Source organism: Melanerpes formicivorus, unplaced genomic scaffold (genome assembly GCF_026170545.1).
Source record: "Melanerpes formicivorus ecotype bairdi unplaced genomic scaffold, bMelFor1.0.p_v2 SCAF_85, whole genome shotgun sequence".
Lineage (NCBI taxonomy): Eukaryota > Metazoa > Chordata > Aves > Piciformes > Picidae > Melanerpes > Melanerpes formicivorus.
Window position 1 is genome coordinate 2,470,931 of NW_027142437.1, and position 25,208 is coordinate 2,496,138.

The 25,208-nt window shown below is 51.2% G+C and overlaps 1 protein-coding gene across 1 annotated transcript in view; it reads left to right on the forward strand.

Moving 5' to 3' along the window:
* The window catches only part of COL12A1 (collagen type XII alpha 1 chain), a 152,796-nt gene that overhangs the window by 115,840 nt on the left and 11,748 nt on the right, over positions 1–25,208 (forward strand). The window contains 11 exon segments of the mRNA XM_068165187.1: positions 4,342–4,491; positions 5,597–5,674; positions 7,062–7,148; positions 8,472–8,525; positions 9,433–9,528; positions 11,345–11,398; positions 12,759–12,812; positions 13,922–13,975; positions 16,619–16,690; positions 24,357–24,392; positions 24,505–24,571. Of these exon segments, the coding sequence (XP_068021288.1) occupies positions 4,342–4,491; positions 5,597–5,674; positions 7,062–7,148; positions 8,472–8,525; positions 9,433–9,528; positions 11,345–11,398; positions 12,759–12,812; positions 13,922–13,975; positions 16,619–16,690; positions 24,357–24,392; positions 24,505–24,571 (802 nt within the window).

The following is a 25,208-nucleotide window of genomic DNA, read 5'->3' on the forward strand; positions in this document are numbered from 1 at the left end:
GGGATAGTATTTTTTTCACCACTTAACTGAGCTGAGTCCTTTGGATTCTCTCCAGACTGATTACTGAGATTGCTGTGTGAGTCAGGCTGTTAATGATAGCACCATGGGATTCCCCAGCTCGGGTGCTGGAAAGCCTGCTGGATCAGCCCTGCTGGATCAGCCCCGCTGCTCAGCTCCTGCTAGAGGGTAGCAGTAGCTTCAAGGTGGATAAAGGAAGGGTGGTAAAGATTAGCACAGCTCTAGAGGTGCTCCTGCAGGTTCTCCTACCCTCTGGTGTCAAAGAAAGGACAACTCTGCAGCAAGCAAGGAGAGGTGTTCTCAAGCATCCCACATTTCTGTGGCTTCCACTCGAGGGCTTGCTGGCTCAGTCCATGGAGCATGGTGAGCTACACCTAGCTGTGCAGGGAAAGTTACTTTGGCACACTTCCACCCTTTGCCTTGCATAGCTGTGGGGAAAGATATTGAACCTGGCAAGCCCCAGAGGAAAAATCCTAACTGCCTGAGACAGTCATTAAATGTGTAGCTGGAGGTTTTGGTAGGGACAGATGACTGACTTCTTATTCCTACCATAAAGGATTGTTAGCATTGGAAGGCACCTCAAGAATCATCTAGTTCCAACCCCCCTGCCATGGGCATAGATCAGGTTGCCCAGAGCTACATCCACCCTGGCCTTAAACACCTCCAGGCAGGAGGCTTCCACCACCTCCCTGGGCAACCTGTGCCAGGCTCTCACCACCATTATGGGGAACAACTTCTTCCTCACAGCCAATCTCAATCTCCCCTCCCCTAGCTTGGATCCATCCCCCCCAGTCCTATCACTCCCTGACACCCTCAAAAGTCCCTCCCCAGCTTTCTTGGAGCCCCCTGCAGATCCTGGAAGGCCACAATTAGGTCTCCTCAGAGCCTTCTCCTCTCCAGCCTGCACAACCCCAACTCCCTCAGTCTGTGCTCACAGCAGAGCAGCTCCAGCCCTCTGCTCATCCCTGTGGCCCTTCTCTGGACCCCTTCCAGCACCCCCAGATCCTTCCTGTAATAAGGGCTCCAGAACTGGCCCCAGAGCTCCATGTTAGGCTTCCATTTAGATTGCTGTTTTGCAGTAGTTAGCCACAGGGAATTTGATAGTGAGAGCACATCTGTCTGCTGCAGTACCTCTGGGAGAGCAGTTTGCTTGGCTCATGGATGTGATTCATTTAGCAGCAGATCAGAACAGCCTCAAAACTTTATCTTAAGAGGGATCAGGAGAGACAGCTTAAAATGTGTTTTCTTAAGACCTCAGTGCCTCCTGGCACTGGAAGTGCTCAGAACTAATGCTTCATGCTGGTGAAGAGAGTGTTTCTGCTAACATTTGGACCTGCTGGAGACTTTTCTTGCTGCCCCCCAGGCTCCCCTTGGCTCTCTTAGCCCCCAGGGCACATTGCTGTCCCATGCAAAACTTGCTGCCCCCCAGCACTCCAAGGTCCTTCTCTGTGGAGCTGCTCTCCAGCAGGGCAGCCTCTACCCTGTCCTGGTGCCTGCTGTTCTTCCTGCCCAGCTGCAGGACCCTGCTCTTGTCCTTGTTGAACTCCAGGAGGTTTGCCTGCAGGCAGCTCCCAGCCTGTCCAGCTCTGCTCAGATGGCAGCACTGCCTGAGGGCTGTCAGCCACCACCCCCAAGTTTTGTCTCATCAGCAAACTTGCTGAGGGTCCACTCAATCCCCCCCCAAATGTGGGCAGTTTCAAAAGCCTTAATTCTAATTGTATAAACTACTACCTGAAGGGAGGTTGTGGACAGGCAGAGGTTGGTCTCTTCTCCCAGGCAACCAGCACCAGAACAAGAGGACACAGTCTCAAGCTGTGCCAGGGGAGGTTTAGGCTGGAGGTCAGGAGGAAGTTCTACACAGAGAGAGTGATTGCCCATTGGAATGGGCTGCCTGGGGAGATGGTGGAGTCACCATCACTGGAGGTGTTCAGGAGGAGACTTGCTGGGGTGCTTGGTGCCATGGGTTAGTTGTTTAGGTGGTGTTGGATGATAGGTTGGACACGATGACCTTGAAGGTCTCTTCCAACCTGGTCTGGTCTATTCTATTCTATTCTATTCTATTCTATTCTATTCTATTCTATTCTATTCTATTCTATTCTATGCTATTCTATGCTATTCTATGCTATTCTATGCTATTCTATGCTATTCTATTCTATTCCATAAACCCTTCATACTACAAGAGTTTCAGACAAGCTGAGCTGGTGCCTTGGTTACAAATCCACATGGGAACATATTTAAGATGGACAGAAAGTACAAATTCTCAGGAAGCTCTTCAGGCACTTGTTGACTCAGGACATTTAAGGGAATCTCTGTTTCAACTTGATGCCAATTGTTTTAAAGGAGACATAAAGCAGCAGAATATTCCTGAGGGGTTGTATACTGTGGCAACAGAAGCTGCATACAGAAATGCATTCATCAAGGCTTCCCTACTGCTGATACAGAATACAGAATGAACCAGGTTGGAAAAGACCTCAGAGATCATCCAGGCCAACCTATCACCCAACAGCATCTGATCAACTAAACCACGGCACCAAGTGCCTCAGCCAGGCTCTTCCTAAACACCTCCAGGGATGGGGACTCCACCACCTCCCTGGGCAGCACATCCCAATGGCCAATCTCTCTCTCTGGGAAGAACTTCTTTTTAAGATCAAGCCTAAATTTCCCCTGGCACAGCTTGAGACTGTGTCCTCATGTTCTGGTGCTGGCTGCCTCGTGGCCCTTCTTTGGACATCTTCCAGCACCTCCAGACCCTTCCTGGCACAGAGGCTCCAGCACTGGCCCCAGAGCTGCAGCTGTGGTCTCAGCAGAGTGGAGCAGAGGGGCAGAATCCCCTCCCTGCCCTGCTGGCCACACTTCTCTTGCTGCAGCCCAGGCTCTGCTTGGCTCTCTGGGCTGCAAGTGCTCACTGCTGGCTCCTGCTGAGCTTCTCCTCCCCCAGCACCCCCAGGTCCTTTTCTCCAGGGCTGCTCTCCAGCCAGTCCCTGCCCAGCCTATATCAGTGCCTGGGATTGCCCTGACTCAGATCTCATTCTCCTCTCCTGGCAAACATACTCTTCTTTTTTACAATTGATTCTTTTCTCCCTCCTAATTTCCCTTTTTTTCCCAAGTAATTATTCTCTTCCCCTTCCTCCCACTTTCTCCTTATTTTGGCACATTTTTTCTAGCCCAATTTCTCTCATGGAAGTTTCCCTTTTGTTTCTTCCCTTGTTTTGTCTTTTTCTGGACAGGATTTCCCTGCTCACTTCCTGTATCTCAGTGCAACTCAAGCCTCTGGCTGAGTCATCTGTGGAATCTGAACCCAGGATCTTGGATTCTGAAACAATCTACTCTCTGAGCTACGGGCAGAGTCTGTTAGCAAGTGGGCAGGCATAGACTCAGAAACCTCTTGTGTGGTCCCAGCCAGCAAGAAAAGGACAGGAAGAGCTTAGATTCCCTTCCTCTTGACAATTCTCTTCATTTTTATGCAATCTTAAAGGAATTCTTTCTATTTTCATGCAATTTAAAGCAATTCCCAGGCAAGGTTTTTACAGTGGAGCATTGTAGTTCAACTACTACATTGAATCATAGAATCAACCAGGTTGGAGAAGACCTCACAGATCATCAAGTCCAATCTATTACCTAACACCTAACACCTCCTGACAACTCAACCATGGCTCCAAGTGTCACATCCAAGCCTTTTGTGAACACCTCCAGGGATGGTGACTCCACCACCTCCCTGGGCAGCACATCCCAATGGCCAATCTCGCTTGCTGGGAAGAATTTCTTCCTCACCTCCAGCCTAAACCTCCCCTGGCACAGCTTGAGACTGTGTCCTCTTGGTCTGGTGCTGGTTGCCTGGGAGAAGAGACCAACCCTCACCTGGCTCCAACCTCCCTTCAGGGAGTTGGAGAGAGCAAGAAGGTCTCCCCTGAGCCTCCTCTCCTCCAGGCTAAGCAACCCCAGCTCCCTCAGCCTCTCCTCCCAGGGCTGTGCTCCAGACCCCTCCCGATTCCTTGCCCTTCTCTAGACACATTCAAGTGTCTCAATGTCCTTCTTGAGGAACTCAGAACTGGACACAGCACTCAAGGGGTGGCCTAACCAGTGCTGAGGACAAGGGTAGTACACTGTACTTCATATCTGTGCTTCTGTATTCATGCCAGTGACCTTCAGCCTGTTTTGAAGAGGTTCCTGATGTTGTAGACTTTCCCTTGAGTGTGAATTTTTCCCCCAGTTGAAAGCAAAGCAGGATTAGAAGGAGGAGCATGTGAAACAGTGTCACCTAAACACTGAAATCATGTTCAAGTATTCAAGTAATATGATGCCAAACCTTTTTGTGTTTTCCAGGTCCATATTGTTGTGACTTCATCCAATGTAAAGATTTACATTGACTGCAGTGAAATACTGGAAAAGCCAATTAAGGAGGCTGGGAACATCACCACTGATGGCTATGAAATACTTGGGAAGCTTCTGAAAGGCGACAGGAGATCAGCAACAGTAAGCAACAGACATGAATCCGTTCATTGATGCAAGCCCATGAGATCTGACCAAGAAAGAGATGGGAGATTAAGGATTGGTTAAATAAGACACACACATGAATCCATTCATTGATGCAAGCCCATGAAATCCTGTAAGGAAAGAGATGAGAGATTGAGGATTGGTAGAATAAGCCACACACATGAATCCATTTGTTGATGCAAGCCCATGAAATAGTATCATAGTGTCAGTGAGGACTGGGAGGCACCACAAGGATCAGCTAGTTCCAACCCCCCTGCCATGGGCAGGGACACCCCACACTACATCAGCCTGGCCAGAGCCTCAGCCAGCCTGGCCTTAAACACCTCCAGGGACAGGGCCCCAACCACCTCCCTGCACAACACATTCCAGGGCTTCACCACTCTCATGGGGAAGAACTTCCTCCTCCCCTCCAGCCTGAATCTCCCCAGTCCTGTAAGGGAAAGAGTTGAGAGATTAAGGAGTGGTAAAATAAGCAACAGACATGAATCCATTCATTGATGCAAGCCCATGAGATCTGACAAAGAAAGAGATGAGGGATTGAGGATTGGTAAAATAAGCAACAGACATGAATCCATTCATTGATGCAAGCCCATGAAATCCTGTAAGGAAAGAGCTGAGAGATTGAGGATTGGTAGAATAAGCCACACACATGAATCCATTCATTGATGCAAGCCCATGTAATCCTGTAAGGAAAGAGCTGAGAGATTGGGGATTGGTAGAATCAGCCACACACATGAATCCATTCGTTGCTCCAAGCCCAATGACTGTAGAAATTCATCAGCACAGTTCAGTATTCCTAAGCACTGAAAGGCATTTCTTGCATCACCTTGCCTACCTCTTGCCCCAGAGCAGCAGAACACCTCAGTGCTCCAAGCCCTTGTAGCCTTGGCTTTGATATTTTTAGTATGCTTAAATCATTTTTTTTTCTGACAGTGTCAAAAAGTAGAAATAAAAAGGGAAGATATGAAAGATGTTAACTACCTCAGGGACACACTGGTTGAGGAGTCATTTTCTGCTGCTAACGTCTCTAGATTGCCTAAGTAACATCTCCTGTGCCTTTCAAGAGTCCTCCTCTCTTTTGCAGTTAGAAATCCAGAACTTTGACATTGTGTGCAGTCCAGTTTGGACCAGCAGAGACAGATGCTGTGATCTTCCCTCTATGGTAAGTGGAGAATCATGGGATCATGGAATCAGAGAATCACAGAATCAATCAACCAGGTTGGAAAAGACTTCAAAGATCAAGTCCAACCTATTACCTAACCCCTAAGACCTCCTGACAAGTAAACCATGGCTCCAAGTGCCACATCCAAGCCTTTCTTGAACACCTCCAGGAAAGGGGACTCTGCCACCTCCCTGGGCAGCACATCCCAGTGGCCAATTCCTTCTTCTGGGAATAACTTTCACCTCACCTCCAGCCTAAACTCCTCCTGGCACAGCTTGAGACTGCGTCATCTGACCTAACCAGTGCTGAGCACAGGGCAGAATGACCTCCCTGCTCCTGCTGGCCACACTGTTCCTGATGCAGGCCAGGATGCCCTTGGCCTTCTTGGCCAGCTAGGCACACTGCTGGCTCATGTTCAGCTGCTGTCAACCAGTGCCCCCAGGTCCCTTTCTGCCTGGCAGCTCTCAGCCACTCTGACCCCAGCCTGTAGCTCTGCATGGGGTTGTTGTGGCCAGAGTGCAGCACCTGGCACTTGGACTTGTTGAATGCCATCCTGTTGGACTCTGCCCATCTGTCCAGCCTGTGGCACTGAGGATCCCAGGCATTATGAATGGAATACCTTTTTTTTTTTAGTATGATTTAATCTGTTCTTAGATGGACATTCAAAAAGCAGCAGTGTATTCTTTGCCAGTGCAAGCTGTCTAATAGATATAACTATTAGAGCAACTGAATCATAGAATCACAGAGCTGTCAGGGCTGGAAGGGACCTCAAGGCTCAGCCAGTCCCAACCCCCTGCCATGGGCAGGGACACCTCACACCGCAGCAGGTTGCTCACAGCCACCTCCAGCCTGGCTGCAAACACCTCCAGGCAGGAGGCTTCCACCACCTCCCTGGGCAGCCTGTGCCAGGCTCTCACCACCCTCATGGGGAACAACTTCTTCCTCACAGCCAATCTGAATATACCCACTTCTAGTTTTGGTCCTGCACAGTCCTATCCCTCCCTGACACCTTCAAAAGTCCCTCCCCAGCTTTCTTGGAGCCCCCTTCAGATCCTGGAAGGCCACAATTAGGTCTCTTGGGAGCCTTCTCCTCTCCAGCCTGCACAACCCCAACTCCCTCAGTCTGTCTCCATAGGAGAGCAGCTCCAGAAGTTGCACATGAATTTGGTGTTGCCTGTGCCTCTGTTGTTAGCAACAACGCAGGGGAAATGTTGCTAAATATGTGAAAGGTCCTGAAGGACACTTGGAGAACACTGCTGAGCTGTGAGATTTACTTGTACTTGAAAACAGGCTAAGAGAAGCTCTTGCTGGTATTGTTTTGGGGCAGTGTGCTGGCACCCAGCCCTGTTCGAGGCAGGGAGAGTAACAGTTGTGATTTAACTTTCAGAGAGACGAAGCAAAGTGCCCAGCTCTTCCCAATGCTTGCACCTGTACTCAAGACAGTGTGGGACCTCCAGGACCTCCTGGACCAGCTGTAAGGAGCTATTTGCAATGGACTTATGTTCTGTTGGGTTTGTTTGTTTGTTTGTTTGGGGTTTGTTTAATTGATGGATGTGGTTTTGTGTTGGTCTCTGGTTTTGTGAAGCAAAGGTCAGAGAAGGAGTTTCTGCCAACACAGGTTCACAGCATGTTAGGGGTTGGAAGGGACCTAAAGAGAGCTTCCAGTCTACCCCCTGCCAGAGCAGGAGCAGAGAATCCAGCACAGGGCACACAGAACACATCCAGAAGGAGCTTGAAGGTCTCCAGAGCAGGAGACTCCACAACCTCTCTGGGCAGCCTGCTCCAGGGCTCTGGGAGCCTCCCAGGGCAGAAGTTCCTCCTCCTGCTGAGCTGCAACCTCCTGTGCTGCAGTTTCCATCCATTGCTCCTTGTCCTACCCCAGGGTGCAGCTGAGCAGAGCCTGTCCCCTCCCTCCTGACCCCCAGCCCTCAGCTATTGATAGCCATTGATCAGATCCCTCTCAGCCTTCTCCTCTGCAGACTGCACAGCCCCAGGGCTCTCAGCCTCTCCTCCCCAGGCAGTGCTGCAGTCCCTTCAGCGTCCTTGGAGCCCTCCATAACCTCATACCAATCTTTTCCTCTCTCATCTTAGTTTGGAGCACAGTTGGGCATCTCCTATCACCTCTACTTGTTTCTATGATTCCTTTCCCATGTCTCCAACGTGATCTCTGTCAGTAGCTCCTCACTGATAGGTTGGAAGAGCCTGGCCCAGTCTCAGCTGTCTTTGCCCTTGGTGTGCCAGGGTTTTTTTTTCAGTGGAGTGTGCAAATTTTCTTCCTCAATACAGAGCCCAGGTTTCACTCCAAGTAAAAAACCTCTGCTCTGAGAGGGAAGTAAAAGAGTTGCCCTCTTTTATGATATGGAGAGTTAGGCACCTACAGAATGGATGCACTCCAACCAGTTGGTAGGAGCACAAGGGAGCTATGTTCAGCTCAGTAGTTCTGCTTTCAAGCTCCTGAAAATGCTGCATGAGGAATCTGAATCCCAGTTAGACTTTCTGGCAGTCCACTAGAGAGTTCAATGGAGATAAATTGGAGGAGTTTATATCTTCAGAGACAAAAGAACTGCAGTAATTTGTCCTGGACTGAAGTGGCAAAGCTGAAGCTGATGTGGTTTACCTGAGTTTCTGGTGCATCCTTAATCCCAGGGCTCCTTTTGGCAGTGTGAGCCTGGACACTTCAGCACTCTGAGCTTTCCTGTCAAGGGTTTGCTAGAGAGGATTCATGAAGCACACCAGGATGTTGTACCTTTGCTTCCCCTCTGTGAAACACATTTTCTTTTCCAAATGTTCCCTTTAGGGTGGCCCAGGTGCTAAAGGTCCCAGAGGTGAAAGGGGTTTGACTGGAGCATCTGTAAGTATCTCTGCAATGTGTCTGTAATGTTGCTACCTGCTTGCCTGTAGGAAAACCTGTAAGGCTTAGTTGTAGGCTGAGCTAAAAGATGGAGAGTAAAAATGCCCTTGGAAATGTGCCTACATGTTCTTTATCTGCAGCCTACCTTTGGAGACTGCATCTCCACAGCCTCAAAGGCCCTGGCTGCACATCAGGAGGTGACCTGCACAGGGCTGTTGTCGCCCATCCTGCAGCATGATCATCCTTGCTTCTGTACACACATGACAGCAACACTCCCAATTAACACTGCCAGAATAGAATAGAATAGAATAGAATAGAATAGAATAGAATAGACCAGACCAGGTTGGAAGAGACCTTCAAGATCATTGTGTCCAACCTATCATCCAGCATCACCTAATCAACTAACCCATGGCACCAAGCACCCCATCAAGTCCCCTCCTGAACACCTCTGGTGGTGGTGACTCCACCACCTCCTTGGGTAGCCATTCCAGTGGGCAATCTCTGTGTAGAACTTCCTCCTCACCTCCAGCCTAAACCTCCCCTGGCACAGCTTGAGACTGTGTCCTCTTGTTCTGGTGCTGGTTGCCTGGGAGAAGAGACCAACCTCTGCCTGTCTACAACCTCCCTTCAGGCAGTTGTAGAGAGCAATAAGGTCACCCCTGAGTCTCCTCCTCTCCAGGCTAAGCAACCCCAGAGGGTGTGCACTGGCCTGAGACCTCCAGCTTGAGGCAGAGAACACCTTAGAAAGGAAACCTCACTTGGAGAACTGTTTCCACAGTTGCTCTGAAGGGCTAGATGTGCCTCCAGGCTGCTGGTTTCCCTTTAGCCTCTAACCCAAAGGGATCAGCAGCTACAGAGCTAAGAAAGGCTTGCCACTCACAGCCTTGTTTGCATTTTCTGCTTTCAGGGGCCACCTGGTCCTCGTGGTGAGACTGGTCCTCCTGGCCCTCAAGGTCCCCCAGGGCCCCAGGGCCCCAATGGGCTGTCGATCCCGGGAGAGCCGGTGAGTATCCGCCCCGCGTGTGGGCAGCAGCGTGCCTGGGCCCAGAGCTGGCCATGCCCACGGGGGGCTTGGCAAGAGGGGGGCAGCTTTGCCTTCATGGTCTTCAGTTTTCCCTGAATAGTCTGTAGTTATTCCTGCAGTGAGGTAGAATTATGACCCAAGGCTCTTTCAACACCATAGCATTTTCCAGCCTGCATGTTACCTGTGCTTGCTTATGGGGGTGCTGAAGAAGGGACAATGCATACAGTCATAGAAGCATAGACTCAGTAAGGTTGGAAAAGACCTCAGAGATCATCCAGAGATCATCCAGAGATCACCCAGAGATCAACCTATCTCCCAACACCATCTAATCAACTAAACCATGGCACCAAGTGCCTCATTCAGTCTCCTCTTAAACACTTCCAAGGATGGGGACTCCACCACCTCCCTGGGCAGCAAATCCCAATGGCCAATCTCTCTTGCTGGGAAGAACTTTCTCCTCACCTCCAGTCTAAACCTCCCCTGGCACAGCCTGAGACTGTGTCCTCTTGTTCTGGTGCTGCTTGCCTGGGAGAAGAGACCAACCCCCACCTGGCTCCAACCTCCCTTCAGGGAGTTGTAGACAGCAAGAAGGTCGCCCCTGAGCCTCCTCTTCTTCACATAGTTCTGCTCCCTTTTCAGTCTTACAACTCTTCTGTAGAGTTGCTAGGCCTCCAGGATCTAGGACTCAAAGCAATCACTGTGGGGCAGGCAAATTAAATGTGCAATATTGCTCTGAAAGCTTTTGGTTTTGGTAAGTGTCCATCCCCTGTTTCTATTTTCTGAGCTTAAATCAGTAGAGGAAAGCTCAGAGAAGCAGTGGGAGAAACCCTAAATCTGGGTATACAAAATAGCTTTTAGTTCCCAGGGCATCATTTCACAGTCACAGAATGTTAGGGGCTGGCAGGGAGCTGCAGAGCTCAGCCAGCCCAAGCCCCCTGCCCCAGCAGGGTCACCCACAGCAGCTCACACAGCAACACATCCAGCTGGCCTTGCAAGAGCTCCACACAGGAAGACTCCACAGCCCCCCTGGGCAGCCTCTGCCAGGCTTCTCTCACCCTCACAGCCAACAAATTCTTCCTCCTCTTCCCATGGCACTTCCTCTGCCTCAGCTTCCACCCCTGCCCCTTCTGCTGCCATTGGGCAGCCCCCAGCAGAGCCTGGCTCCAGCCTCTGGCCACTGCCCCTGCACAGCTTTAGCCCCAGCCAGGAGCTCACCTCTCAGGCTCCTCCAAGCCAAGCTCCAGAGCCCTCAGCTCCCTCAGGCTCTCCTCCTAAGGAAGAGCTTCCACTGCCTGCAGCATCTTTGTGCCTCTGCCATGGACTCTCTCCAGCACTTCCCTCAGCTCCTTCCTGACCTGAGGGGCCCAGAGCTGGACACAAGATTCCAGCTGTGGCCTCAGCAGGGCAGAGGAGGGGGAGGGGAAGGGGGAGAGGGAGAGGGAGAGGGAGAGGGAGAGGGAGAGGGAGAGGGAGAGGGAGAGGGAGAGGGAGAGGGAGAGGGAGAGGGAGAGGGAGAGGGAGAGGGAGAGGGAGAGGGAGAGGGAGAGGGAGAGGGAGAGGAGAACCCTTCTGGACAGACTGACCACAGCCCTTCTCATGCACCCCAGGCTGCCATTGGCCTCGTTGGCCACCAGAGCGCTTAGCACGTTTCACAAGAGCACATTGGCCTCCTTGGCCTCAGGAGCACCTCTAGGTATCTTGCAGGGAATATTTTGTGTCCTTTAACAGAGCTGAATTCTTTTGCTGGTCTGTTTTGTGATTCAGGAGCTCTAACAACCTTGTCTGAACATTCCAGGGCCGCCAGGGACTGAAAGGCGACGCTGGGCAGCCCGGGCTGCCAGGGCGATCGGTAAGTGGGCACCCAGACAAGGTGATGTCATTTTACATCATTCCCAGGGCAAGCTGGCTGCTGGCCAAGCTGCCTGTGACATTGCTAGGAGCCATGGGCAGCTTCCTGAGTAGCAGTTTTGGAAGTCTAATTATCTTACAGTTAGGAATTTGAAAGATAGGAAGTGGTAAACCGATTGCCAGAGCGGGAATGAAAGAGCAGCGAGCCTGAGTCACCCCAAATGCCCACCTGGGCAGCAAGGAATGGTCAGGGGCACACCTCTGCATAAGCAAAGGTCCATTGATAAGTTGAGGTCCCTCAATTTCTCACCACCTGCAATGAAATGTCTTCCTGAAATGGTGTTTGCAGAGCCCTTGCTGAAGCTCTCCTTGGCAGGGCTGGTTCAAGGCTTTTTCCCTTCAGGTGGCCTTGGGACATTCATTCACAGAATCATAGACTCATAGAATGGTTTGGGTTGGAAGGCATCCTAAAGATCATCTCATTCCACCCCTCCTGCCATGGGCAGGGACACTTCCCACCAGCCCAGGTTGCTCAAGACCTCGTCCAGCCTGGCCTTGAACAGCTCCAGGGAGGAGGAATCCACAGCCTCCCTGGGCAGCCTGTGCCAGTGTCTCACCACCCTCACTATAAAGAATTTCTGCCTCATCTCCAGCCTAAATCTGCCTTCCTCAAGCTTCAATCTTGTCCTCTTGTCCTGTCACAACAAACTCTTGTAAATAATCCCTCCCTGGCTTTCTTGAGGGCCCCTTTCAGCTACTGGGAGGTTGCTGTGAGGTCTCTCTGGAGCCTTCTCTTCTCCAGTCTGAACAGCCCCAACTGTCAGCCTGATCCCAAGCTTTCTGAAAGAAGAAAGCAATGTTACCTGGGAGAAGAGGCAGCCAGGTGAAAAAAAGGCCAACTTAAAATGCAGCAAAAAACCCTCCAACAATGTGTAATGAAGGCACAGGACAGGGCTTGGGGAGGATCAAAATAGCAATGCACAACCCCCCCACCACCCAATCCCACTCTGTTTTTAAAGCTACCACATAACACCTCCAGAAAGTGACCTGAGAGGTGACATCTGAGGTTTATATCACACAATCACAGAAATATTCAGGTTGGAAAAGAGCCTCAGGGTACCCAAGCCCAACCATCAACCTTGCTCTGCACCCCTAAACCACAGCCTCAAACCCCACAGCCAAACCACCTTCAAACACAGCCAGCCCTGGGCACTCCACCACCTCCATTCCAGTCCCTGACCACTCTTGTGCCTAAGCTCCACTCCAAACCTCCCCAGGGGCAGCCTGAGACTGGAGTGATTAGCATAGCAGTGATGTTTGCTCTGCCATGGATACACTTCATCATTTCCTTTTTCCTCTAGGGAACCCCAGGTTTGCCTGGTCCTCCTGGCCCAGTGGGACCTCCAGGAGAAAGGGTAAGATCTCCTCACTGTGTGTGGGATCAATGTGTGTGGGACCCCCCCTTGCTTTATCATCAGTTTCTGTCCTCAAATGCAGTCCTCACATGGAGTCCTTTCACCAGCATCCAACCTGGAGAGGTGAACGTTGCAGGGTGGATAAACCTAGGGGTGAAAACCTCCCCAGGTAGCCCTAAGGTAGCCAGGAAAGGTCTGTAAAGATTGCAGCACTCACTCTCCTGCCTAGGCTCTCAGGTGTCTGCACCCATAGAGCAGTATGCCCACTGTGCTGGGCTCTGCTGAGAATCATACAATCAGTAAGGTTGGAAAAGACCTCAGAGATCATCAAGTCCAACCTGTCACCCAACATCTCATGACAACTAAACCATGGCTTCAAGTGCCACATCCAATCCCTTCTTGAACACCTCCGGGGGGCTGGTGACTCCACCACCTCCCTGAGCAGCACATCCCAATGGCCAACAACTCTATCTGTGAAGAACTTTCTCCTCACCTCCAGCCTAAACTTCCCCTGGCACAGTTTGAGACTGTGTCCTCTTGTTCTGGTGCTGGTTGCCTGGTAGAAAAGACCAACCCCCACCAGGCTAGAGGTGCCAGCCCTTCTGTCTTACTCTGATGCTGCTGCAAGGGATCCCTTTGAAACTCCTTGTCTTGATGTCTGGGAGATGCCTTCACAGAATCACAGAGTTGTCAGGGTTGGAAGGGACCTCAAGGTTCAGCCCCAGGCCCCTGCCATGGGCAGGGACACCTCACACCACAGCAGGTTGCTCACAGCCACCTCCAACCTGGCTGCAAACACCTCCAGGCAGGAGGCTTCCACTACCTCCCTGGGCAGCCTGTGCCAGGCTCTCACCACCCTCCTGGGCAACAACTTCTTCCTCACAGCCAATCTCCATCTCCCCACTTCTAGTTCTGCTCCATCCCCCCCCAGTCCTATCCCTCCCTGACACCCTATAGGTGTTCTCCCCCACCACCACCCTCAAGTCCTTTTCCTCAGGGCTGCTTTCTGTCCCCTCCTCCCCCAGCCTGCATTGCTGGCAGGGATAATGATCTATGAGGCCATTTTAACCAGGCTGCAAGTTTCTAACCATGCTTTTGTTTTTGACCAGGGCTTCACAGGAAAAGATGGCCCCACAGGCCCCAGGGGCCCGCCAGGACCCGCGGTGAGCAGCGTGTTTGTCTCTGATACGCTCTTGTGGTGGGCTGAGATTTCCCCCCAGACATTAGCTTTGCCAGCCCAGCTCAGCTGGAAGCAAATGGAAGCTGTTATTCACAGGCAAAGCCTACAATCTGCAATGGAATGCAAAGGACATGTACAAACCCTCCAGGATTCACAACATTTGCAGATAGAGTACAACTGACAAACAACACAAGAACCTCCCTGGTCCAGAAGGCCAGGGAAGCTGTCCCTCTGCTTCCCCCCTGCCCCAGCCCCTGGCCAAGAGGGAGAAAGGAGCAGAGAAAGAGTAGTTGTTAGGCTTCACCAAAACAATGCAGCTAAGGTCAGGCAGAAGCAGCTTGGACTCCCTTCAGTCTTTCCTCTGCTTGCTTCATGCTCTGGTTTAATACAGCCAACCTCAGAGCAGATCTCTCTCCAATGGAATCACTGAGAATGATCTTTGCTTTTCCTTTTCACACCCAATAGTGACTTATTCACACTCTGTTACTTTTCTGCTCAAAATCTGGGACAAAATTGTTAAAGGCTTAGCTTAAAACCAGCCCAACTCTGAAATGAGAGTCCTGAGCCACGAGAGAGCCATGGGGATGGGTTTTTCCTTCAGTTTCTGTGACAGTTCCACTTTTCTGTCAAATATGGAATGGAATAGAATTGAGTAGAATAGAATAGAATAGAATAGAATAGAATAGAATAGAATAGAATAGAATAGAATAGAATAGAATAGAATAGAATAGAATAGAATAGAATAGAATAGAATTAACCAGATAGGAAAAGCTCTTTGAGATCATCAAGTCCAACCTATCACCCAACACCAACTAAACCATGGCACCTTCAGGGCTGCTCTCAAGCCAGTCCCTGCCCAGCCTATATTGGTGCTTGGGATTGCCCTGGCCCTGCTGGCCACACTTCTCTTGCTGCAGCCCAGGCTCTGCTTGGCTCTCTGGGCTGCAAGTGCTCACTGCTGGCTCCTCTTGAGCTTCTCCTCCCCCAGCACCCCCAGGTCCTTTTCTCCAGGGCTGCTCTCCAGCCAGTCCCTGCCCAGCCTGTATCAGTGCCTGGGATTACCCTGACCCCGCTGCAGGACCTTGCCCTTGGTCTTGCTGAACCTCATGAGGTTGTCCTGGGCTCAGCTCTGCAGCCTGACCAGGTCCCTCTGGATGGATCCCTTCCCCTCCAGCTGCCCCACACAGCTTGGTGTCATCAGCAACCCTGCTGAGGGTGCACTCAATGCAAAAAACTTATTACTTGCAGTCTGGTGGGGAAAAAACCAGAACACAACAAAAAATGCTGTCCATAATACAAATTTTCCTTGACAGGACTATTTGAGGATTAGTTTGTGCTTAAAAAACTATTTCCTTGTGTTAGAAAAGGTGCTGACTGTGGGAGAAAAACACATTATGCTGGACCAGGCAGGCCAAGAGAGTCAAGTTGGTGCAGCTCCAGGTTACCAGAGTCAAAAAGCAGTGAGGTGGAAGATGCAGTCCCAGTGGCACCTGCAGCCAGAGCACACATTCACACCATGTGCATTGATACAGCCAGGAGCTGCTGGGGCAGGGTACTGGCAGGGTTGCCTCTGCTCTCCCATGGGTGGTTGTCCTTGTGCTCCATTGTGACATTAATCACAGAACCCAACACTGATCTTTGATTTGTTCATACTCATCCAGTACCACTAGAGTGATTCTCATGGCCTGCTTGTTGCCTTCCATGTGGAACACAGAGCTGCTAGGTGAAGTTAGAGGGGCAAAGTGTCTTCTGCTCCTTAGGAACCTGTCATCAAGAGGGACAGCAGAAACATACAGACACTAGCTGCATCTTCAGAGTCTGTCTTCTATTCCCTAGCAACCTGTCCTTAAGAGGGATAGCAAAACCATACAGACACTAGCTGCACCTGTAGCTTCAGAAATGCCTGTGAGATGGTGGTGTTACATACAGATAGTGAAGTTGGTGCAGCTCCTTGTTACCAGAGCCAAAGAGTAGTGAGGTGGAAGAGGCAGTCCCAGTAGTCTCAGAGCACACATTCACACCATGTGCACTGATACAGCCAGGAGCTGCTGGGGCAGGGTACTGGCAGGGTTGCCTCTGCTCTCCCGTGGGGGGTTGTCCTTGTGCTCCATTGTGACATTAATCACAGAACCCAACACTGATCTTTGATTTGTTCATACTCATCCAGTACTACTAGAGTGACTCTCATGGCCTGCTTGTTGTCTTCCATGTGGATCACAGAGCTGCTAGGTGAAGTTAGAAGGGCAAAGTGTCTTCTGCTCCTTAGGAACCTGTCATCAAGAGGGACAGCAGAAACATACAGACACTAGCTGCATCTTTAGATTCCTTCTTCTATTCCCTAGGAACCTGTCCTTAAGAGGGACAGCAGAACCATACAGACACTATCTGCACCTTTAGCTTCAGAAATGCCTGTGAAATGGTGGTGTTACACCAAGGGATGCCTTTCCATGAAGAAACCAACTGTTGTGCTCAGGAGGAAAAGCCTCATGTGTAGCCAAGAGAAAGAAACCCCCAAGCTGCCAGGAGCCACTTTCAGTGTGTTTTGCACTCAACACAGTAACACACTTCTTATGTCTTGTGGTTGTTGTGGATTGCCACTGCTCACTTTTTCTGTCTCCTGCTGCAGGGTGCCCCAGGAGTTCCAGGAGTTGCTGGCCCAAGTGGCAAACCAGGGAAGCCAGGAGACCGTGGGACACCAGTAAGATAATCAGACACTCTCAGTATCCCATTGACAATTGCAGCCTGCTGATGAATAGGAGACTTCCTGCTTCAAATCCTCCTCTTGTACTCCTGACAGTGGTTAACACAGTGGAGCTGACCTAAGACCACAAGCCTCCCTTTATTTTAGTCATTTATTTGTTTTCAAACCATTTTATTTCTGCAGAGTGCTGTTTTGCTGAGTTTAATGGTTGAGGCTGGAAACTGTGGTCTCTGGTTTCCACTAAAAAGATCCTAGTCTCTCCTGTGCCAAGACACATATTCCTACTGCAGAGGCATGAAGAGCTAGGTCAGCAAAGTGGCTGGAAAGTCTTTCTCTTGGTGGCTTTGTGTACTGAAAAGGTTCTGCTCCACTGAAGGTGGAGAATCTTTGATGATATCAGAGAACTTCTTCTGTATTGCAGTGTGCCCAGGGGGCCAAGAAGGCCAATGGCATCCTGGCCTGCATCAGGAGCAGTGTGGCAGCAGGAGCAGGGAGGTCATTCTGCCCTGTGCTCAGCACTGGTTAGGCCACACCTGGAGTCCTGTGTCCAGTTCTGGGCTCCTCAGTTTAGGAAAGATGTTGAGGTGCTGGAAGGTGTCCAGAGAAGGGCAACAAAGCTGGGGAGGGGTCTGGAGCACAGTCCTGTGAGGAGAGGCTGAGGGAGCTGGGGTTGCTTAGCCTGGAGAAGAGGAGGCTCAGGGGAGACCTTCTTGCTCTCTGCAACTCCCTGAAGGGAGGTTGTAGCCAGGTGGGAGTTGGTCTCTTCTCCCAGGCAGCCAGCACCAGAACAAGAGGACACAGTCTCAAGCTGTGCCAGGGAAGGTTCAGGCTGGAGGTGAGGAATAAATTCTTCCCAGCAAGAGAGATTGGCCATTGGGATGTGCTGCCCAGGGAGGTGGTGGAGTCCCCATCCCTGGAGGTGTTTAGGAAGAGGCCCTTGGTGCCATGGTTTAGTTGATCAGATGGTGTTGGGTGATAGGATGGACTGGATGACCTCTGAGCTCTTTTCCAACCTGCTTCATTCTGTATTCTGTTAAATGTTGTACTTTCTACAATGTAGTTTCAAAATGAGTTGGGGCTTGGTTCTGTGTCTTCTGTTTCAAACCTTTGAAGTGCATCCTGAACAGGGATGGCCTTGAACAGGAGGAGCTCCCACCCAACATTTTCAGGAGAAATTGTAATTGATTCCTTTATAGCACTACTGAGAAACTGTGAGTTGGGAATGGAGGCAGCACAGAACCAGAACCACAGAACATTAGAACCTGGAAGGGAGCTCCAGAGATCATCCAGTTCAACCCCCCTGCCAAAAGCAGCATCACCCAGGGCAGGCCACACAGCAATGCAGCCGGGGGGGCTGGAAAGGCTCCAGAGAAGGAGACTCCACAACCTCTCTGGGCAGCCTGCTCCAGGCCTCCCTCACCCCAAAGAAGTTTCTCCTCCTGGGCAGCTGAAACCTTCTCTGCTCGAGTTTGTCTCCAGTGCTCCTTGGCTTCTTGCTGTGCAGCACCCACAAGAGCTTGGCCCCCTCCCCTTGACCCCAGCCCTCAGCTCTTGAGAGACATTGAGCAGATCCCTCTCAGCCTTCTCCTCTCCAGGCTAAACAGCCCCAGGGCTCTCAGTCTCTCTTCCCAGGGGAGATGCTCAAGTCCCCTAAGCATCCTCCTTGTTCTCCTTTGGATTCTGTAACAAGTAGTCAGTCACCTGTAACAAGAAGTCATTGCTCCTTGTCAGATGCTTGCTAGGCACAGCTGGGGCACAAGGTACAAGGTTTGTTTCAGAAATGAGCTCCAAGCTACAAGGTGTATCCTGGTTTTCCTTCACCTGTGACAGTAGGTAGCTGACCCAGTTTAGCAGCAAAGATGGAGATGGAATTAAGATGCACAAGAGGAAATCAGGCTACAGTTTCAGAGCAAAGCAAGGCTGGCAGCTCCTGTGGAAGCAGCACGTGAACATTCTAGAACCACAGAGCTGTCAGGGCTGAGCTGAGTCAGACAAAACCTCATTCTTTGAGGTCTAAATGAGGTCTGAAAACGCAGTGAGTTTTGGAACTGCTGCAAAGCCTCTGCCATCATACAGATAGAAAAGGCATACAGGTAGTGTCCAAGAATCACAGAGCTGTCAGCGTTGGAAGGGAGCTCAAGGCTCAGCCAGTTCCAACCCCCCTGCCATGGGCAGGGACACCTCACACCACAGCAGGTTGCTCATAGCCACCTCCAGCCTGGCTGCAAACACCTCCAGGCAGGAGGCTTCCACCACCTCCCTGGGCAGCCTGTGCCAGGCTCTCACCACCCTCACGGGGAACAACTTCTTCCTTACAGCCAATCTCAATCTCCCCACTTCTAGTTCTGCTCCATCCCCCCCAGTCCTATCCCTCCCTAACACCCTCAGAAGTCCCTCCCCAGGTTTCTTGGAGCCCCCTTCAGATCCTGGAAGGCCACAATGAGGTCTCCTAGATGAAGGCTCAACAAGATGCTGTTCTGGGAGGAAGGCACTGATGGTTCTTGTGGAGAGCAAGCATTCTTTTGGGGAAAACAATTGAGTGCATTATCTTTCAGAGTAAAAATAGCAAAACTTCCTTTGTTTTGTCCTCCTTGAGCTGTAGACCTTTGCTGCAGCCCCAGGCTCTAATCCCACAGCTCAGTAAAGAAAATATAATAAATAATCCCCCATGCAGCATGAAACAACTTTGCCTCTCCCTGACCCCAAGTGACTCCCTCAGTGCAGGATAGCAACCAAACAGAGTGTCAGCAGCAGCTGCTGCTTCTCAAAGTGCTGGCAAGCAGTTGGCTAAATTGCACTGATTTATTTTTGGGGCCTACTAAGAGAGAATGAAGTGAAATTTAAGAAGAACAAAAGCAATAAGAAGCACGAAACCAAGTGGGAGGAAGATGCAAACAGCAACTCAGGAATTGCAGGTGTAATTCATTTTTATTTTTTCTCCCCCTTTGGAGCTCCTATTGCTAAAGCATCCAGGTGGAACCTGAACTTTGGGGTTAACCCAGCCAGTTGGCCTCTTAGTCTTCAGATTTCCAAGTCAGTTTGGAAGAGCTGATTCCCACTCATGGGGCCAAAGCAGAGGACCTCTGCACGATCACAAACCAAAGAATGAGGCTCATTTGGTTTCAATAAGTGGCAGAAATTGACTGTGGAGGGCTTATAATTGTCCCCAGCTCTGGGTAAGTCCTCAGAGCATTTCCTTGGCTGGTTAGGAGTTTTATACAGCCCTGCTTCAGCACCCAGGCAGCTGCTGGGATGGGTCTGTTGGGCTTGGGCTTGGGTTTTTTGTGGGGTTTTTCTGTTGGTCCTGCCCTGGGGGCACAGCAACCCCAAGCAAGGCTGCAGGCTTGGGGCAGTGTGGCTGGAAAGCTGCTGGCTGAAAAGGACCTGGGGGTGCTGATGGGCAAGCAGCTGAAGAGGAGCCATCAGTGTGCCCAGGGGGCCAAGAGAGCCAAAGGCCTCCTGGCTGGGCTCAGCAATGCTGTGTCCAGCAGCAGCAGGGAGGGGATTGTCCCCTGGCACTCAGCTCTGGGCAGCCCACACCTGGAGCCTTGTGTCCAGCTCTGGGCAGCTGAGTGGCAGAGAGCTGTGGAGGTGCTGGAGCCAGGGCAGAGGAGGGCAAGGAAGCTGGGAAGGGCCTGGAGAAGCAATGTGCTGGAGAGAGGCTGAAGAAGCTGGGGACGGATAGTGTGAAAGAGAGAAGAGAAGAGAAGAGAAGAGAGGAGAGGAGAGGAGAGGAGAGGAGAGGAGAGGAGAGGAGAGGAGAGGAGAGGAGAGGAGAGGAGAGGAGAGGAGAGGAGAGGAGAGGAGAGGAGAGGAGAGGAGAGGAGAGGAGAGGAGAGGAGAGGAGAGGAGAGGAGAGGAGGAGAGGAGAGGAGAGGAGAGGAGAGGAGAGGAGAGGAGAGGAGAGGAGAGGAGAGGAGAGGAGAGGAGAGGAGAGGAGAGGAGAGGAGAGGAGAGGAGAGGAGAGGAGAGGAGAGGAGAGGAGAGGAGAGGAGAGGAGAGGAGAGGAGAGGAGAGGAGAGGAGAGGAGAGGAGAGGAGAGGAGAGGAGAGGAGAGGAGAGGAGAGGAGAGGAGAGGAGAGGAGAGGAGAGGAGAGGAGAGGAGAGGAGAGGAGAGGAGAGGAGAGGAGAGGGAGAGGAGAGGAGAGGAGAGGAGAGGAGAGGAGAGGAGAGGAGAGGAGAGGAGAGGAGAGGAGAGGAGAGGAGAGGAGAGGAGAGGAGAGGAGAGGAGAGGAGAGGAGAGGAGAGGAGAGGAGAGGAGAGGAGAGGAGAGGAGAGGAGAGGAGAGGAGAGGAGAGGAGAGGAGAGGAGAGGAGAGGAGGAGAGAAGAGAAGAGAGAAGAATTAACGAGAATTACCCAGGTTGGAAAAGACCTTTGAGATCATCCAGTCCAACCTATCACCCAATGCCATCTGATCAACTAAACCATGGCACCAAGTGCCTCATCCAGGCTCTTCCTAAACACTTCCAGTGATGGTAACTCCACCACCTCCCTGGGCAGCACATCCCAATGGCCACTCTCTCTTTTTGTGCAGACTGCCCTGGGTGCTCCTGCTCTGGTGGGAGAGTTGGACTGGATGATCCCTGGAGGTCCCTTCCAACCTCTAATGCACTGTGGTACTGTGATCTGCCATGACCTCAGTGGAATGATTTGTTGTTTTGTTGAGATTAATTGTGGGGACTGTAGGAATGCTGTGGCAAGCAGCTGCAGCCCACACTTAGCTTTGTGGATGGTGACAAACAGGCTCCTTAAAGAAACACCACAATGGAAAGAGCACTAATACTCAGGATGTGTGGTGGGACTATGTGGACAGCCCTGCAGAGAAGCAGTTGACCAAAACTGCTCTTTCATCTTTGAAAGTTCCTGCTCTGGCAGGGGGGGTTGGACTGGAAGGTCTCCAGAGGTGCTTTCCAACCCCTTTCCATCCTGCGAGCCTGTGAAATATGCCTTGCATTTGAATAGTAACCTGGGCTGCAAGTGAAAATCTATTTCAAGTCGTGCTAGCCTCTTTCTGCTAAACAAATCTGTGCTCTCTGCACCCACCCTGGCTTTGCAGTAGCTTTTTAAAGGAACTCAGCTGTGGCCTAACTCTCCATCCACTGAAGTCACCTGGAAAGCGCAGACTGGCAGCTTCAGGAACCATCAGCTTGTTAGCCAAAGTTCATAGTATCATAGTACCAGTCAGGGTTGGAAGGGACCACAAGGATCATCTAGTTCCAACCCCCCTGCCCTGGGCAGGAACACCCCACACTAGATCAGCCTGGCCAGAGCCTCAGCCAGCCTGGGCTTAAACACCTCCAGGGACGGGGCCTCGACCACCTCCCTGGACAGCCCATTCCAGGACTTCTCCACTCTCATGGTGAAGAACTTCCTCCTCCCATCCTGTTCTGTTTGTACTGCCCTGGAATTTGGCATCCAATTTGTTAGGAAGAAGTTCTTATTAGGAAGAAGATTCAGATTGGCTGTGAGGAAGAAGTTGTTGCCCATGAGGGTGGTGAGAGCCTGGCACAGGCTGCCCAGGGAGGTGGTGGAAGCCTCCTGCCTGGAGGTGTTTGCAGCCAGGCTGGATGTTGCTGTGAGCAACCTGCTGTGGTGTGAAGTGTCCCTGTCCATGGCAGGGGGTTGGAACTGGCTGAGCCTTGAGGTCCCTTCCAACCCTGACAGTTCTGTGATGCTATGATCCATATGGCCCTGATCAGAGGGAGTGTTCAGGAGCACTGGAAGGGCTATCCATGGTGGCTTCCTCAGAATGTCATGCAGCAAAGGCAGACTTGACTTCTTTGATTCTTATGTTGTCTTTTGATGGCAAAGTGAAAAGAACATTTTTGAAACACTTCACAGACTTTTAGATATTTCAAAGGGTGACCTAGTGGCTAAAACTAATGAGCATGAAGCTGCTTTTCCACTGATTTCAAATGGGCATCTGCAGTTATTACTGTGGCCAAAATCATGGCAAACAGACCAAAGCAAGGTATGAAAATCCTTCTCTGATCTCAGAAATGTGTCCAGCAGAGCCAGGGAGGTTCTCCTCCCCCTCTACTCTGCCCTGATGAGACCTCATCTGGAATATTGCCTCCAGTTCTGGGCTCCCCAGTTCAGGAGGGACAGGGATCTGCTGGAGTGAGTCCAGGAGGGCTCTAAGGATGCTGAAGGGACTGCAGCACTGCCTGGGGAGGAGAGGCTGAGAGCCCTGGGGCTGTGCAGTCTGCAGAGGAGAAGGCTGAGAGGGATCTGATCAATGGCTATCAAGAGCTGAGGGCTGGGGGGCAGGAGGCAGGGGACAGGCTCTGCTCAGCTGCACCCTGGGATAGGACAAGGAGCAGTGGATGGAAACTGCAGCCCAGGAGGTTCCAGCTCAACATGAGGAGGAACTTCTTCCCTGTGAGGCTCCCAGGGCCCTGGAGCAGGCTGCCCAGAGAGGTTGTGGAGTCTCCTTCTCTGGAGACTCTCCAGCCACATTTGGATGTGTTCCACCTGTCCTTGCTAGATGTGTTATTCATAGAATCACTGAATGGGCTGGGCTGGAAGGGACCTCTAAAGCTCATCCACTCCAACCACCCTGCAATCAGCAGGGACATCCTCAACTAGATCTGGGTGCCCAGAGCCCACTCCAGCCTCACCTTGAACATCTCTGCCTCCAGGGATGAGACCTCAACCACCTCCCTGGGCAACCTGGTGCAGTGTTCCACTACCTTCATTGTAAAGAACCTGTTTCTAGAATCCAAGCTCAAGCTGCTCTGCTCTGCTCTGCAGCCCTTGGCCCTGCTGCTGGCCCTGCAGGCCTTTGCCAACAGTCTCTCTGCAGCCTTCTTGCAGCCCCTTCAGCTCCTGGCAGGCTGCTCTGAGTCCTGCCTGGAGCCTTCTCTTCTCCAGGCTCAACACCCCCAGCTCCCTCAGCCTGTCCTGGGAGCAGAGCTGCTCCAAACCCCTGAGCATTCTCATGGCCTCCTCTAGAGCCTCTCCATCACAGAATCAATAAGGTTGGAAAAGACCTCAGAGATCATCAAGTCCAACCTGTCACCCAAGACCTCATGACTAGACCCTGGCACCAAGTGCCACATCCAGTCCCCTCTTGAACACCTCCAGGGAGGTGATGTCCAGGTCCTTCCTATATTGAGGGCTCCAGACCTGGCTGCAGTACTCCAGGTGAGGTCCTCCTAGCTGACCTCCTTTAATGATGAGTGATCTTAAGACATAACATGAACCAGTGATATATAACTGATAAGAGGCCTTTGGCCACATAGAGAAGTGTGGTGCTGGGAATTCACTTTCCTGTTGCCAGGATGCTCCCAGGTGTCAGAACACATCAAATGCTCTTTTTGGCTCAGGTTTGAATTTTCCCTTCAGATATTTTTCTTCTTAGTCTGTCATTGTGTTTGGTCACACACAGGAGATCATTGCTTGCCCAATCTTTTCTGGCACCTTCTTTAGCATCTCTGTATAAGTGAAATCCAAGGAGCACCAGGTCTGTCTTCGTGAAGGGATCACAGAATGGCTTAGGTTGGGAGGGACCTTGGAGATCATCTCCTCCAGAGCCAAAATGGCTTTTTTAGAGCTGCACATCTCAAGTGCATAGATTGGGTGGGACAGGATTGGATGGAACAAGACTGGATGGAACAAGCTAACCCTGCAGCTGTTTCATTTCTTCTGTGTTTATTTCAGGGTGTACCTGGAATGAAGGGAGAGAAAGGTGACAGGGTAAGTCTGCTTCAAAGTCCTTTATTTCCCTCCTAGCTGTTAATTGAACAGTGTGTCTTTGAAAGCACAGACTCTTGCTAATGAGACCTCTGGCTTGGGTTGGGTTCTTTAGGGTGACATTGCCTCTCAGAACATGATGCGAGCAGTGGCGAGACAAGTCTGTGAACAGCTGATAAATGGTAAGCAGTGCTGCTTTGCTTCTCACAGTAGTGCTGCTTTGCTTCTCCTGGTAGTGATTCACTGCTTTGCTAAATCAAGAAAAAAAAGGAACCCAGCAGTGGTTTGTATTTAGGGTGTCTTGGTTTGAAGAGCAGACAGAAATGATTCTACTCCCAAAGGAAGTGAGATAAAGAGGCTCTCATTGCACTGGAGAGAAATGCAGAGATGGTGTTCAAAAGCACACAGCAAAGCACAGCACACAGGGATCCTGAGCACCTCATACAGATACAGGATGCATGAAAAGCCCCCAAAACCTTCCCCAGATTAAACCACTAACCCCAGCTGCTCTCCCTGCCCAGGGAAGGGGGGTTGGAACTAGATGATCCTTGTGGTCCCTTCCAACCCTGATTCTGTGATTCTATTCTACTCTTTTCTCCCCACCTGGTATTTAACACACTCCCCAGGGCTCTTTCTTCCCCCTCCCCCTGTTGCTAGGCTGGATTCAGGCTGGAGTCAGGCAGGATTCAAGCTGGATTCAGGCTGTATTCAAGCTGGCCAGGCCTGAAACTGCCTCTCCCTTGTTCCTGGCACTAGACCTAAACAGGCCAAGATTGCACAGTAGAAATTAGTTTGTCCCACAAGGCCACAGATAAAACT